General features: G+C 41.0%; 1 protein-coding gene across 2 annotated transcripts in view; it reads left to right on the top strand.

The window, feature by feature from the left end:
* ISM1 (isthmin 1) overlaps positions 1-16418 on the top strand; it is a 39187-nt gene that overhangs the window by 16253 nt on the left and 6516 nt on the right. The window contains exons 2-3 of one of the 2 annotated variants that reach the window (XM_052684949.1): positions 3604-3840; positions 13839-14106. In XM_052684949.1, coding sequence (XP_052540909.1) covers positions 3604-3840; positions 13839-14106 — 505 coding nt within the window. Of the gene's footprint in view, positions 1-3254; positions 3841-13838; positions 14107-16418 lie in introns of those variants that run through there. The other variant, XM_052684943.1, reaches the window with a different exon arrangement.

Below are 16418 nucleotides of genomic sequence, written 5' to 3' on the forward strand. Positions count from 1 at the left end.
TTATCTTAAAATATTCAGAGCAGATGCATCATTTGAGCAAGAAACCAATGATGTGCCTGATTTAGAAATGTCATAACTTCAAAGAAACTGAGTCAGTAGTTCAGAATGAAACGACATGGTTTCTAAATCAAGGGAAGCAACTTTGCTTTCCCCAAAACAATTGGAAATACAAATTACATACACCTAAAAATAAATACTGTGAAGTAAAAACATGTGAAATAACTTAGAAATAAGTAGGGAAGGATATCCCTCCACAGATTTTCATCAGTTAGCCTTGTAACACAAACACTGTTTTCTTCAGCAGTCACACTGGCATTGTGGCGAGGACAGCCTTCTCCCTGTAGGCAGACCTTGGGAGATCCTTTGCCTGAGGTAATGCAGGAAACCAGCGAGCCTGCAATCTGCTTGTCAGGTACAAGCTCACTTTTTATCCATGGCAGCTCTGTTATGTTTGTACTAAAAATATGCATCTTTAGTAACACCGCACATCAGCTTAGACACAACACTAGGATTTACCTGTCTAAAACCAGACCTCCCGTTCATTTTAATAACTGAGAAAAAATGGTCTTTTCCTTCTGGTACTGTGAGCAGATGATAGCTGAATCTGCGGCCAGTGACAGAACATGAAGGAGCAGCACAAAGCTGCACCAGGGGAGGTTCAGACTGGATATGAGGAACAATTTCTTTACCACAAGGTGGTCAAACACCAGACCAGGCTTTTTAGAGAGGTGGTGGATGGCCCATGCCTGTCAGTGGTCAAGAGGCATTTAGGCAATGCCCTCAGTAATACGCTTTGACTTTTGGTTGGCCCTGGAGTGGTCAGGCAGTTGCACTCGGTGATCTCTGTCGTTCCTTCCAGCTGAACCATTATGAAGTTGTTTCTCACTGACACTGCCGTTAGAAACGTATTACTAGTGTTGAACCAGGGTCTTCTTATGTCCACCCTGACCATGCAGAGTGGACTATCTTCTACCTCTGTGCAGCAGTGTTTGGTAAGGACAGTTACCACATTCCCCCTCCATTTTCCTTTTTAATGTTCAACAACCCCAACTCAATGAGCCTGTAATTAATGACAGCCCCTGCCCCAAGCAGCTTGGTAGTGGGCCCGATCAGCCTGATGTCATTACTTCACCATGACAATTTTCTAACTAACTCCATGTGATATTCCATCTGTCTGACACTATTAAAATCTTTTTATATAGTCCATATTATTGTAGTTGCTGAGCTCCCCGCGAACATCACAGGGAGGGAGGGAAGTGCTGTTATCCCCATCAAGGCACAGACAGACCGTGACCTAACAAGATCACACATGGAGCCTTATCAGAGAATTAAAAGTAGGTCTCTAAAGTCCTTGGCCAGCTCTCCAGCTGTATGGGATGGTAACACAGAGAATCAAGATGCTCCTGACTTTGTAAGCAAATAAGTATGAAACTATATGTGAGAAGTACATTTTTTTTTTAACAAAATCTCACTTTATTTTTAATGAAGGCTAGATTATGTGCATGACACCCCAGGAAAAAAAGAAATTAAAAATACCACATTTTTTTGTTCCTTTTTCAAGTAATTTAATAACAGTGCAGTTACTCCTTGTTGATCAGGCAGAACTGACAAACCATTTAATCCTCCTGTGCCAAGTTTGAAATTAAGTTCTGTTGGTTAAGCGTTAAGTTAAAGCTCAAGCATATGGGAAAGGAACCTAAAGTTAGCTAAGTGGCCATTGGTTTTGTTTCCCAGAGCTTACTGTCATGTGATTTACTTTCTACTTAGTATTAAATAAGGTGTGTGCTAATGGATGGCCCACCAAAGACACGTCTTGCCCGGTTTGCAGTGAAAAGTAGCATCCCTGGTTTAGCTTTCAGACAACACAGTTAAGAGCACATAGACTAATCCATGCCTGTGAATGAATTTGGAATGAACTATGTTCACCAGTGCTGGTGATGGATGAGTAATGGTCTTTTGGGACTTTCAGAGTGTAACCATTCTGATCACAAAAGTACTACGAACAGTTCAATACTACTAAATCTGACTCTGCACTTCTTTACAAATGCAATGCAGTGAAGGGAGAGGAGAAATGCCTTTTACTTGAGATTTCACTTAGTCCCAGATTAACTCTTAAATCTTGGTTTATTTAAATCCCTGAACATTTTTCCTGTAAATGTGCACAGATTTTATTGTAAAATCTCTTCAAAGGTCATTTTAGAACATTCTGTGCAAATAAACAGAAAATAAAGGAAAAGGCATTGGAATTGCTGCCTATTTGAGACCTTAACAAAAGGTATGTTAGCTTAATTTGAGCCAGAGGAGCTGGATGGAGGTTGTGTTTAACCAGATATGCTGGCAAAAACATGCTTAAGAAGAGCCAGAACCACATGTGGCCACTCCACTTTAATTGTGCTTGTTTTAAAAGATATGTCTTTAACATTTACCCTATCCATTCTTGCTGTCTCTTTATGAACTGAAAATAAAAGCTCCCCAGGCAGTCATACTGAGACCTCAAACCTAAAATTCTTCAGCTGAGTCAAAAGCAAAACCTACGTTCAATCAGCCCCACACATTTTTTTGTAGCTGTAAGAAGATTTGATTTGTCTATCTCTTTTTTTTTTTCCCCCCCACGTCCCCAGGCCAGTCCTAACCCAGGGAGTGTTTTGATACTGAATGTAGCTCCTTGGTGAGGTCAAAGGCAGCAGTGACAGCAGTGCTACTGGTCTGAAGGCAGCCTGCTGTAATAAACTACGTAACCCAAAAGTACGCTCAGCAATAACAAAAGCATTAACTGCTGACCCACAGCTTGATGAAATTCAATCCCACCATTAGGCAAACATGAAAATGAGATCCCAAAGGAAGGAAGGAAGGTTCAGATGTTCAAGATGAGAGAAGTCGGGTGAGAAAGACAGATAGCTAGATGGAAGTTGCTGCAAACTAAGGAGAGAGAGAAAGAAGCTGCCAATTCAACATAGTAGGATCCTTTCATATCATGAATTTGAACTAAAAACAGTCAGGGGTTTTGCTCCAATTTGGAACAGTGCAAACTGAAATGCTTTGTAGTAAAGATATCCTTCTACCATTTTAGGGACATAGAATCATAGAATCATTTGAGTTGGAAGTGACCTTTAAAGATCATCTAGTCCAACTCCTGCACAATGAATGTGAACACTTACAGATAGATCAGGCTTAATCTATATAACTTAATCTATATAACTTGATTTCACAGAGCTTGCTACAGTTGTTCATGTTTTCAGAACTGCTTTAAGTTAGATGCTTGTGTTAGTATGTTGATGTCACTTGAAGGCTGGAATGTTCCAGGAACCTAATCGAGCTAAGCACCCAAATCTGACTTAATTTTCTCACGCATCATATGGTTACAGATCCCCACTAGTGTAACTGAGTGTATTTCAGTGAGAATCAAGTCAAACTCATGTCAAACTCATGAAACTTGAGACAATACATCATAATTCCTGTTTGTTTAAAAACCCAGCTTTGGGTCAGGATGCCATAAGAACCTCTATCTGCACTCTGCAGTCATCATTAGCAGAAAGTTGGATGTGGGGGTGCTGGCAGGACTGCACCTCAGTTGTTGTTATAGTGCATTGCTTTTTTTCCCAGAACACGCTCACTGCAGATGACCATTCTCCTGAAGACAGCTTTAGCCTGAATCCCGAGGACAGAAGAGAATACCCCGATCTCCAGGCTGCCCACCGGCCATTCCCTAAGCAACGATTCAGGCAGGAAAATGGGCATACATCCTTACAGAGAGATGGACCTAGATCTTTCCTTTTGGATCTCCCAAACTTCCCTGACCTGTCAAAAGCCGATATCAACGGGCAGAATCCCAACATTCAGGTACAAATTTATGCTAACCTGTGACATTTTATGAAGCTACACAAGATCATTTTACTGAATCAAGTGAACTTTCAGCTTGGCTTCTATGTGATGCAGTCAGTATACCCTGCCTCTCTACCAAAAAGAGATTGTATATACTCTTTGTTGTCAGTGAATGCATAGATTTCAGTTTTTTTCTGAATTTCTCTTTGGATATTGTTGATTGCAGAATGTAGGTATCAATGCAGACCTATCTGTGATACTAAAGTCATCTCTGCTTTTGCATTTTAGAATATATTCTCTTCTTTGATATTAAATGGGTATTTTCAATTCTGCTTTCAACTCTCCACTATAAAATTTGTTTATAAACAAATCTTTTGGTATGCTATTATAAAGTGCCACCATTAAATGTTATAAGAGAATACGTGTAGCAGAAATGCTAAGTCATGGCCTGCACCAGTGATTGAGCACCTGGTGGGAAGGCAGGGCCAACCCAGGGAAGCTGGTGAATGCAATGCAGCTGAGTGACTGGAAGGACTGGAACCAGGATCCACCCCTTCCCAGGCCTCATTTAAAGACTGGCACTGGAAGTAAGGGTATCTTGCTGGAGATCCCTACCTACTAGAGGTCTTCCAAAGGTAAGCAGTTTTTCTTTCTTTGTTTCTGCAGCTGCTGCATTTGGGTTTGTTCTCATTTGCTGCTGCCTAGGATTGTGCTAGTTCACTCTTACTGCTGTACTTTCCATCATGTTACAGCATTACAATAGGTCTTTAAGTTTCTTCTCAAAATGTGGTACTCTCTATAGAACTGTGCCTTAAGAGTCAATTTCTGCAGCAGCTGAAAAACTGTAAAAGAAAATCTGTCTGCAAGGAACTTTGTTATATGTTATTCCTCAAGCTATTCTTGGGTTTGGAATGGCCTCTTGCAAGCCATTTGCATCTTTAAAACTTCAAGGCTTAGAAAGAGGAAAAAATGAGTGATTTGTTTTTAATTCAGAACCTTAAAGCAAAATTGGCGTTAATAAGAAGTCTTTTTTAACCAAAACAATAAATTGAAATGTTGTTCCGCCTAAGATGTGCTTATAAAAACAATACGCTAATAGAACTAGTTTTCTGGCTAAATAAATTCCTGGCTTCTTGCAGTTCCCCAGCCCACAAAATTACCATTCCTTTTGATATGTCTAAGAAGTACATACATAAAGATATAATAGACCTATTCGTGAGAGAACAAGCTGTCTCAAAGTCAACACTCCATTACTTCATAGATGGCTCGCAACATTAAGAAGTCTGACCGATTTGGATCAAGTGCAGGTCCAATACTTGACAGGCCAAGGTAGTAAACACGTTCAACATGTGGTGCCTGTACACATCCTTCTAAAAAGCCTCAGGAAGGGAAGGTAGGGAAGCTATAAGGGCCCCAGATTGTGGGAGGAGGTAAACAGTGTAATATCACTGTTCCGACAGTATGTAAACCATGGAGGAGGGCAGGAGGAGACAAAAACCTTCTCTGATTCGTGACAGTGCTTTATGTTTGGACTTAGGGAATGGATAAATGACTGGAGGATGGAAACATTTCCCTGGCTTGTCTTTACAGTAACTGCTTCTGCTATGACCTCTTTTTCCACCACCTGATGCTGGAAATGTGTCGGCCAGCTAAGTCAGCAGTTTTGCTGGACTCTGAGAACTGGAAACCCTTTTCCTGTAGACTGGAAAACATTGGGCAACATTAATCCCAGAGCTTTTTCTTACGTGTAAGGATCAATTCTTTCAGAAATAGGCTGCCTATGTTCTGTATTATAATTAGCTTATTCAGGTGCATAAGTAGGGATGTGCAAATCTTCCTGAAGTTCCTAGTTGACAGTCCTGCAGCAGCTTAGGCCTTACAGAGATAAAAATTTCATTAATTCATTAAAAAATCATTTGTAGAAATGACTTTGAAGAAATTTTATTTCTTTGCCTGAATATTGTAAAAGGCTGTTTGGCAAACAAAGGCATAATCAATGCTCATCTTTTGTTTTGCTCACTGGCTTTGGGGTCGGTGAGCTATGATCCTAAGAGCATTAATTTAGAGTCACAGAATCATTAAAATTGGAAAAGACCTCTAAGATAATGTTATCCAGCCATCTGCCTACCACCAACATTGCCCACTAAACCATGTCCCTTAGTACTACATCTACCCTTTCTTTAAACACTTCCAGGGATGGTGACTCCACTACCTCCTTGAGAAGAAAGATTTGCCTAGTACCCAACCTGAACCTCCCCTAGTGCAATTTGGGGCCATTCGCATCTCATCCTATCATTGTTACCTGGGAGAAGAGGCCAACTCCCACCTCACCAGAACCTCCTTTCAGGCAGTTGTAGAGAGCAATAAGTTGTAGAGAGCCTCCTCTTCTCTAGACTGAACAGTGGGCTTGATTCCCTTGATGTCCTGCATATGCCGTGTGCTAGCACTCATGATGATCTATTTCATAACCTTCCCTGGCACTGAGGTCAGGTTGACAGGCCTGCAGTTCCCCAGATCCTCCTTATGACCATTCTTTCAATAAGAGTCACATTGACAAGCCTCTCCGAGGACCTCTGATAGATGGTGGAAAGCAGCTTGACTATCGCCTCCACCAGCACTCTCAGGTAGATTAAATACATGAAAATAATGAATTGAGAACCTCAGCCTTTTCCTTATCCTCAGTGGTCACGTTCCCTGCTGCATGCAGTAAAGGATGGAGATTCTCTTTAGCTCTACTCTTACTGTTAATATACCTGTAAAAACACTTTTGTTGTCCTTAACCATACTGGCCAGGTTGAGTTCAAGCCGGGCTTTTGCCTTTCTAGACTTCTCTCTGCATATCCTAGCAATTTCCTTGTACTTTCCTTGATTTGAACCCACAGCTTCTCTTCACTTTTACTAGTGTAGGCCTATGTGGATCAAAAAGAATCTGAACATTTTAAAAATCTAATAAACGGATGTTAAATTCAGCCTAAGAAAGCAGGTTTTGAAGAGAGAACTTCAGTGAGTTCTCTTTATGGCCATTCCTTCTCTGGTTTTCTGTGAGAATGTAACTGCTATATCATGCCCTAGTTATGTGCTCTTTTGGAGAGGAAGTAGTGGATTTCAGAACACCATCACAGGAATTCAGGAAAATATGTCCCCCAGGCTACTACTGTATTTATCAGGTGATAATCAAAGGTAAGTGTAGTGACCTGCCTTCTAGAAAAACCTCGAAACAGTAATTAGAGCCTGCAGTAAGGCAAATGCTGTTTGATTCTTTGCATGCAAGACATAAATTACTAAACTAGACTTTCTGTGGTGTTCTTGCCTTGTTAAATCTTGCATCATTTTGAGTGGCGTTTTGTGCCTCAGCATTGCTTTCATAGTGGTTGTTTTAGAGTAACTGCAGCAGCAGCTGTCAAGCACAGGCTGGTTGTTTGGTTTGAAGTATTAGATTTTCTTTATTTTGGTCATTTTAGCTTTTCTCTCAATGCTTGGGAGACTTCAGGAAGAGAATGGGATTTAAAATGTTGATCATGTCTTTCTCTATGTTTTTTTGTCTCTTTTTCATAGTTTTGCACTTGTTTGACACAAACTAGCTGAGGGATGCTTATGCAGACCTTGTGAACGGGCAGAGTAAGACAGAATATTTCATACTTCTAAGTAACAGAGGGAAGTCACGCAGGGGATGAATAGAAACTTGCTTGTTTTTCATTTTTTCATCAGCTTTTCTCCTAACCAGCCTTTTACGGCCTCACAGCTGTTCTCTGAGGCCTGAGACTCTGTCTCACCTTCCTGGCTGTTCCTCTGGGACCTCAACATGCAGTTGAGATTTTGCTCATGTCCCTCCTTCTTATTCCTGGTTTCCCACTCTTGCGTAGGTGGTTGTCCTGCTACTTTGCTGCTTTCCTAGCAGTGGTGAACAACAAATAACAAGAAAAGGAAAAAATTCCCTACTGTTTGTCACACAAAGGCTTTCCATTGATACTGATCTTATAAATAACTTGAATCTTGATCAAATGTCAAAACCAGTATACCTGAAATACAACTGAGTGAGTTCCAGTTGTGACAGTTGACAAGTTCTGAACAGAAACAGAGTTAGGCAGGATTTCTGACCTAAAAAATGTCAACGTGTCTTAGAAAGCATATGATTAAATCTGTTTTGATTAGTATTATTGCTGAAAATTGTGGCACTGGGAATAATAGAAGGCAGAAGTTAATGCTGCCTGCTTGAGGAAATGTCACTTGAGAACTGTGGGCTGTTTTTCTCAGTCATGGCATACCAGTACTTCTTTGTTAGTTTTATTTATTCTCACAGAATTGTTTGACTTGAATGAGACCCTTAAGGGCCGTCTAGTTCAACTCCCCTGCAGTGAACAGGGACACCTACACTAGATCAGATTGCTCAGAGCCCAGTCCAGTCCAACCTTGAATGTCCCCAAGAATGGGGGCACCTATTACCTCTTTAGGCAACCTGTCTCACCATCCTTACTGTAGAAAACTTTCTTCTTATATCCGATTGAAATCATCAATCACAGAATCACAGAATTGTAGGGGTTGGAAGGGACCTCCAGAGATCATCGAGTCCAACCCCCCTGCCAAAGCAGGTTCCCTACAGTAGGTCACACAGGTAGGCATCCAGGCAGGTCTTGAACATCTCCAGAGAAGGAGACTCCACCACCTCCCTGGGCAGCCTGTTCCAGTGCTCCGTCACCTCACTGTAAAGAAGTTCCTTCGCATATTTGTGCGGAACTTCCTATGCTGCAGTTTCCAGCCGTTTCCCCTTGTCCTGTCTCCACTCACCACTGAAAACAGTCTGGCCTCGCCATTCTGCCCCCCACACCTTAGATATTTATAGACCTGGATCAGGTCCCCTCTCAGTCTCCTTTTCTCAAGGCTGAACAGACCCAGTTCACTCAGCCTTTCCTCATAGGAGAGATGCTTCAGGCAATGTTCCAGTGTGAAACCAGTGTGAAACCATTTCCCCTTGTCCTATGACAATAGATGTTGCTGATGTCCTCTTCTTTCTTATAGCCTCCCTTTAAATTCTGAGAGGTTGCTCTCAGGTGTCCCCAGAGCCTTTTCTTCTCCAGGCTGAACAGCCTCAGCTCTCTCAGCCTGTCCTTGTAGATTCCTATTCTTTGATATCTACTCAATTTCTAACTTCTCTTTAATTAAAAAAAAAAAAAAAAAAAAAAGGCTACAGAGTTCATCTCTTCTCTAGGTTCATCAGTATCCATTCCTCATCTCTATTCATATCACACAGCTTTGAACACAATTTATTAAATTTATTTTTTGGAGGAACTTTATGTTTCTCCAAAATATATGAAACTTTGTCTGAAGCTGCTAGTTTCACTGCAGTGGAAAGCAACACCATCTTAGTATCATCACAAAAGATCCAGCAATATCTGTGGCACTGAGTTCTAATCAGGATGTCCCACCTCTAATCTAGCTCGGTAAGGACAAGAGAGCTGTGGTAGCACTGAGTTCTTGTAATGCCTTTATGGTTTGATTCTTTGAGATAACAGGGACAATTGCTGCTATTAAGTTAAAACCCAGGAAAGTGGAGAGTGCTTGTTCCTTTTCTTGTTCCTTCAGCTGAGTCTGTACTATGGCGAACTCTCTGCTTCAAAGAGCAGTTGCCTGGTCAGTCTGTCTGCTTTGCTGCACTCACTGCAGCAGCAGAAGCACAGCGTAGCCATGTCAGGAGCTAAGCTAGTCCTCTTAGCAACCTGGAAGGATGAGTCTTGGCAGAGCTGGGTGCTGGAGAGCCATGGCTAGCAGCTTCTTATAGCGGAGCTGTGACCTCTGCAGTGATTTACTGTTGTACTTAAGAAGAGCTTGCCACAGAGTGCACAATTCAGACCAGGGCTTGGGACCAGAACTTGAATTGAAGGATTCAGGTAGGCCCAGAACAAAATCAGGATTTTCAAAATCAGGATCAGAACAAAAATTTCAGGATTTGAGTCATATTTTCTTCACTACTCCAAGCAAACTTTAATACCTTTCGCTTTCATCTGGTGAGTCCAGAAAACTGTTCTAAGTGAGCTGTCATTACATTACCAGAAGTAATTTTTCATCACTACAGACATCATTTTAGCTCAACTGTTATGTGACGTAAACCTTAACTTATCATTTCAGTATCTTATAATTAATCAATTTCAGTTCTGCTGTTACAGTATTTACCTTGCTGACTTGCACATATCCATCTTTACAGGATGGCAAGTTCTGCACTGAAAACTTGCATCAGTTTCATGAAGGCAGCACTAGAAATGTCCCAGAACCCATGGCTTGCACAATACTGCAAGTGTACTTCTTCTTGTAACATAATCTTCCAGTTGCTTAGGGCAATGTTTACACCATTAAAGTGAATTCAGAAACATTGTCTCAGTAAACAGGACAAAGTACTTAAGAACTTTTTGTGCACTCCAGCAAGTGGGATAATATTTATCTTCTGTATACTTTTGGCCAGAAGAGAATTGGATGTTGATGTCCCGAGACATCTGTGCTTGATACATTTGTTTCGTTAGAAATTCATTGCAAATCTGTTGTTTTAATGTACCTATGCCAATTGTTTTTAACAATTTTTAGAGGAACATCCTTATTTATAGCTCAAACAACCATAAAAGAAATGGCTTCACTTTAGGGTTGAATACTTCTGAAGATGATTGTGGATTTATACAAGAACCATGTTACCACAGACATCTTGGGAAGCGTGACAAAAAAATAAATAATCATCTTTGCAGTTTTGATAATCTCTGGAAGAAGAAAACAGGGAAAATGAAGTCTTTCAAACAGTCTTTGTGATAAAAATACTAAACAAGGTCTATTTCTTATTTTTTGAAAGAACATGTTTTTGTTGGAATCATACAATGGGAGAGCTTTTCCAGAGCTGTCTTAACTGCCCCCTTTTTAATGACTGTAGTTCTGGATCTGATTGCTTTTTTTTATTATTAAAAAAAAGTAAATACAAAACAGTATGGAAACGAATTGGAGGATAGGTATTTGCCTATGAGATATATATATTATATTATATATATATATGTGTGTGTGTGCATAGTTATAGGCTAATGTTGTTAAGGTTAACTGCAACTATTGGAAGAATTCAGTGAATGCTAATTTCTCAAAACTGTACATCAGTCAAGCAATTACTTCCCTATCCCAAAGAAGTAACCGCTTCTCACACCTCCATCCTAGCCCTCGAGTCATGTCTTGGAGGCACTCTGCTGCTATTTGCCGATTTCCTTTCTGCCTCTGGAAGGTGCCTTAGAGTTTACAGGGGCTGGGCAGGGCACAGACGTTTCCCTGGAAACAAACAGGACTAGACTGCTGGAGTCATCTATTTTTATTTTTAATTTGCCAAGCCTGGCAGGTCAGATAGTCCCAGGACTTGCAGAATTTCTTTCACTTTATGGTTTTAAAATTGCAAACAACTTTGTAATCAAAACTTATGAAGGAGGAATACTGGTGTTTGCCAGACTGCCTCACTGGACTTAAATTTTATGTTCATTGATTCAATAGGCTATTTAAAAACCTTGCTTACACTGAGGTGGATCTCTCCTGACCTCTCTCTTTGTGATAAAGGGATTATTGATGGTCTCAGGCCATAACTCCTTATCTAGTTCGAGGGTGACACAGCACCATAGTCCTACAGGGTCAGTTACAGTCACACAAGAGGAAAAGTGGCAAAGTGCAAGGACTCCTTCTCCCCTGCCCAGCTATTACTGGAAGAAGGACCATATGTTTGCACACAGTCTGTGCCTTCCCATGGCTTTGAGTCATCCCAATGCGGTGTAGTTCCCAGTTTATTCCTCATTAGCTAACATGGAGTAAGGACTTAAACTTGCAGTGACAAGATTAAATTTGTCACACCTTGTGTTCTGGAAAACTCACTTAAAGGCCTTTTTAATAAACCTGTTTTGTAGTACACACAGACTGATTGCAGACATGTCTTGAAAGTAAATTGATGGCGGTGCTGCTGAAGGTCTGATGAGGTCTTTTGAGCCTGAAATTCACCTGCCTATCTTCCTCAATGTAACACATAGCACTACTGAAGCCCCTGTGTCTCTACAAACCATCTCTGCTTAAACTAACTTGGAATCCTAAATAAGTGTCTTAAATCCAAATCCTTATGGTCACAGCCATATAACTATAGTTTAGCAAAGCAAATGGATTGTCAAGTGCTTCTATTTAAAAAAAAAAAAAAAGTTTTGTTTTTTTCCTCTGTGCTGAGTCATTGCTTACAAAGTTAATGTGGTCATAAAAAAAATACTTGTTACCAAAGTAATAGTCATATTAATTTTCACACGGTCAGTACTAAAGCCCTCTGACTGGCCAGCAGTGCAGTATTACCCATTCAGTAACATCATTTATTTTCACTTATTGTGAAAACTCTGTTTTGCTTTGGTCAATGCCACAGTTTTGAACCCCTGAACTCACCCTGTTGTTTTCAGATTTCAGACTTATGAAATCCATTTTAATTCTTGGTCTGTAAAAACTGAGGTTAGTGAAGTAATTCTGATTCCACATTTAGTCTGGAAGTAAAAGATCTCTTGTGTAAAGATTCTGTTAGGCTGACAACTGCACTTTCCGTTGCTCTTGCTCTTTCTCCCAGTGCCATTTCATACTAGCCTCAAAGTTGTTCTGTTTCAATGGCTCCGTCTGTCTATGGTCAAAGGCAAAGGATTGAACTGATTCAAAATCTTCTTTCTCCAATAAGAATGCATGGGCATTGTCTTGTCTGTGTAGTTGTGCCTGCTGCTATGGCTTCCTATGTTAGGTTCCTCTGTAGATCAACTACAGGTAGCTGTAGAAACTGTTTTTCTTCTTCAAAGTCAGAAGAGCATCCATAATTACACATTTTCCAGTTCTTAAATAACCCAGTTTTTCTGGAGTACTATCTTGAAAGTTTTTTTTTTTTTTTTTTAAGTCTACAGAGCATGAAGAAAACATAGGTATATCTGATACTCACTTCTGTGCTATGCTTAGCCAGTCCAATATAATCACTGAACCACACCAGCATTGAAGCATTAGAGCATTTCATGATTTGTCTGTGGTTGTAATATGCTTGAGTCATAGAGCCACGGTTTCTGATGGATAGTTCCTATTTGTACATAAATAGCCACCTATATATATATATATACACACACACACACACACACAGTATTTATCCAAGAGTTATGTAATAAACACTGTTCAGCCTGAGTAATGAAGGGCTGTCCCTGTGTGGCATTATATTTGCATTCTTGATGCTTGTGAGTAAATGGGGTGGCAAAACTTGAATCTTGGCTCTAAGTTCTGCAGGAGCCATGAATGAATCATACAGAATTACCCTCGGCAGCACAGGAGGACCTGCTTCAGGTGCCGTAGCAGCAAGTGATTTATGTAGCAATGTCTGAAAAAGCCGCTAGCTCTCAGCCCTGCAGTGAGGTTTCATGTGGCAGGGCATGATGGAAACGTGGTACTGCAAGTGGACAGTGCGATTGGCAAGGCTGAGCTGCAGCTATAGGGCAAGGCAGATGCAAACCTGCATTGACCCAATGCAGACTGTGGGCTCCGTCCTCCACCTTCACACCCGTGGACTTCCTTAGCTCTCTGCTAAGTCAGTCTAAGCTCTCAGAATATGCTCTGCATACTGGTGCGTTTCATGCTTGCTTCAAATTCAGCCCCATTGTATTTGGAGGAACAGATATGATTTTCCTGGTCATAAATGTCCAGGTTTGAACATATTTTCCCCATAAGGCAGAAATTTCTGCTGCGAAGTTTTTAGGCACAGCATGGGTTATTATTTTGTGTGGTATTTTTCCTAGCCTTTGTTCCAAGATCTGATTCAGCAGAGGTAGCAGAAGGAATCACTCAGCCTCTGCATATCTCTGTGCTCAGTAATCTACATATGGTCTACAACATGCTACCCCTACATTATTACGTAGTCCCCTTCAAGGCAACATTGGTCATTTGCCTTTGCTGTATAAAAAGTCTCCCTCTGACTAGGAGGTGACAGTGACAGGCAGTCTGCCCTGTTTTGAATCCCATAGGTTACCATTGAAGTGGTGGATGGCCCTGATTCAGAAACTGACAAGGACCTTCAGAAAGAGAACAGCAAGCCTAGCTGGCCAGTCTCATCACCTGACTGGAGAAACTGGTGGCAGAGGTCCTCCACCTTGACTCGCATGAGCAGTGGTGACCAGGACTACAAGTATGACAGCACTACTGAGGACAGCAACTTCCTGAACCCTCTCGGTGGGTGGGATGGTCATGCACCCAGTCACCGGACATTTGAGTCCAAGGAGCAGTCAGAGTATGGTAAGTTTGTGTTCCAGGCCTCTTATGGGCATCTTGGGATTGTAAAATGAGTTTGGGGGAAATGAGAATGGTGAGGCATTGCTGAAAGTAGGCCAAACAAAATAGGATTTTTCAACATGTGGCTTTTGTTCATCAGCTTTTAAATACAAATCTGTGCAGATGCACAAGCTGTACTGTGGTAGCTACATTCCACTAGTAAGTCTATAATCTTGAAAATCATACCAGTTATCCCATAAGAGGGTCTTTTTTTAGTCCTAAGTGTGCTTTTTTTAAAAGCAAAGGAAGCAAGGTTTCGTATTTATTTTTAGAGTAAGGATAAGTACAAATTTAGAATCATGCAGTGGTTTGGGGACTAAAATGTAATTATTGGTTAAATAAGCAAGATCTAAAACATGGTAGTGTTTGGTGGATACATAAATAAGGAAGATGAATTATGTTGGTGCGTGTGTGGGGAGTGGCATATGCAGCAGGAACATTGTGTATTTGCGTGTGTAATTCTCTTCCAGATGTGTCATGGTGAAAACAATTGTTTTCAGCTTGTTGCATGAAATGGTTGCGGAAACTAGAAGCAGAAAGGAGATACGTTTGCACATTGCCCCACTAGGGTATAACTATGCGCATGAGAAAGACTCAAAGGAGGTGAATTAATATGTGCCTTTCAGGAGCCACAGGTAGATCAAAGCCTCTCTGTTTTTAGTACGTAAATAGAATTAGAGCAGGATTTCAAAGCCAGAGTATTTGTGGCACTTGCGCTGCAACAGCTAGGTACTGCAAAGTGGCTGTTGTGCATTGTTTCAGTCTTAACTTTCCCCTGCTTATGTCCTAGAGCCTTAACATTGGAGAGGGCCTTTTCACAGAATGGTGTATTTAAATGTATACATTTGTATTAAATTTTTGTGGCCAGAAGATTAAAGCCTATCCCTTCTTTTTGCACCTGTGTTTAGTTGTGGGCACACTTTATTGCCAGGAACTCATATATTGGGTGGGTATTATTTTAGGCAAAATAACATTGCTTTCACAAATAATTGTGGTAGAATCAATAGGAACAATATATGTGTGCATGCATAGAGAGAGAGAGATTTAAAATAGGGAGAACAGGTTGAGGTCCAGAAGAAAATTCAACCTAATATGTTCAATAGTAGCTAGATAGTGTATGCTTTTTAATGCAGTATGAAGATGAGGTAGCCAGGCTTGCAAATTAATTAGAGCTCTTTATCATGCTCCAGAGCACCTTACTAATTGCAAGAAACTCTTGGCCTTCTTACTAATGTAAAATGTTGTGCTCTTCTGGCCTTTGCCAGGAGGATGTTGTAGCAGATAATGTCTACAGGGGGCTTCTATGCTATTTCCAGCCCCTCTCCATTATAATCTATGTTATATATAATCTATTCAGATTGCTCTAGTGCCCTCCTGTTGGTACATCCCAGAATTGGGTGTCATTGCACACAGACTGCAGGGATCATCATTCTGCCCACACCATGTTAGTGGGCACCTGATTCAGCAGCAGCTGTGTAAGAAAAGGAGGAAAAGCGCACAAGGTCCCTGCCACTAGGAACCTGTGTCTAGGCAGCTTACTAGGAGTGAGATATATAACCTTTGCATACTCCTGACAGTAAATGTTTAATAGCACCCTTCAGAGTTGTCTTCAGTCATTACATATGGTACAAATCAAGTAATGTGTTCTACTAACCAGCTCAGGAAGTCCACAGACAGCATGGCAGCGAAGGGGAAGTGGGAATCACATGTAGCATGGAGGCCTTTTCAAAGATCTGTCCCTGCATCTTGCCAGTGCCTACACGGTCAGCCTGTATCTATAGAACAGTCACTGAACTCACGTTTGCTTTGCTACTGCTATGAGCGTAGCCCAAAGGAGCAAAGCTACAAGCTACCATCGCAAGGTCAGTTGAGCACATGTAGATTACAGAGAACACTATTAAGCCAAGAGTCTGTAGTGAGACAAAGCTCAGCTGGTGGGGCTGAAAGGCAAGATGCCAGTTAGAATGGAATTGAACTGGGGTTGGTTCACAGGCTCCAGCTGGTGCCTTTCACAAGGTGGGATGTGCAAGAGATAATACAACAGACATAAGAGACTGGATCTAAGGTGCTCAGATTCTTAATGGTGGCACAAAATCTTGCAGACTTGCTACTGTTTATCTTGGCTGTTTACTAGAAGACAGTAACCTCATGTTTCCACTAAAAGGTTCCTCCTACTTACTTAGGAATCAGATTTGGTGCTATTTAATTATTTGTGTGGACCAGTACAAATTGCATGTAGTTCTTGGTGCCAGATGACTTTGTAGTTCCCTGCATTT

The sequence above is a fragment of the Tympanuchus pallidicinctus genome, unplaced genomic scaffold, assembly GCF_026119805.1.
Source record: "Tympanuchus pallidicinctus isolate F22 unplaced genomic scaffold, pur_lepc_1.0 scaffold1, whole genome shotgun sequence".
In the NCBI taxonomy this organism is placed as follows: Eukaryota; Metazoa; Chordata; class Aves; order Galliformes; family Phasianidae; genus Tympanuchus; species Tympanuchus pallidicinctus.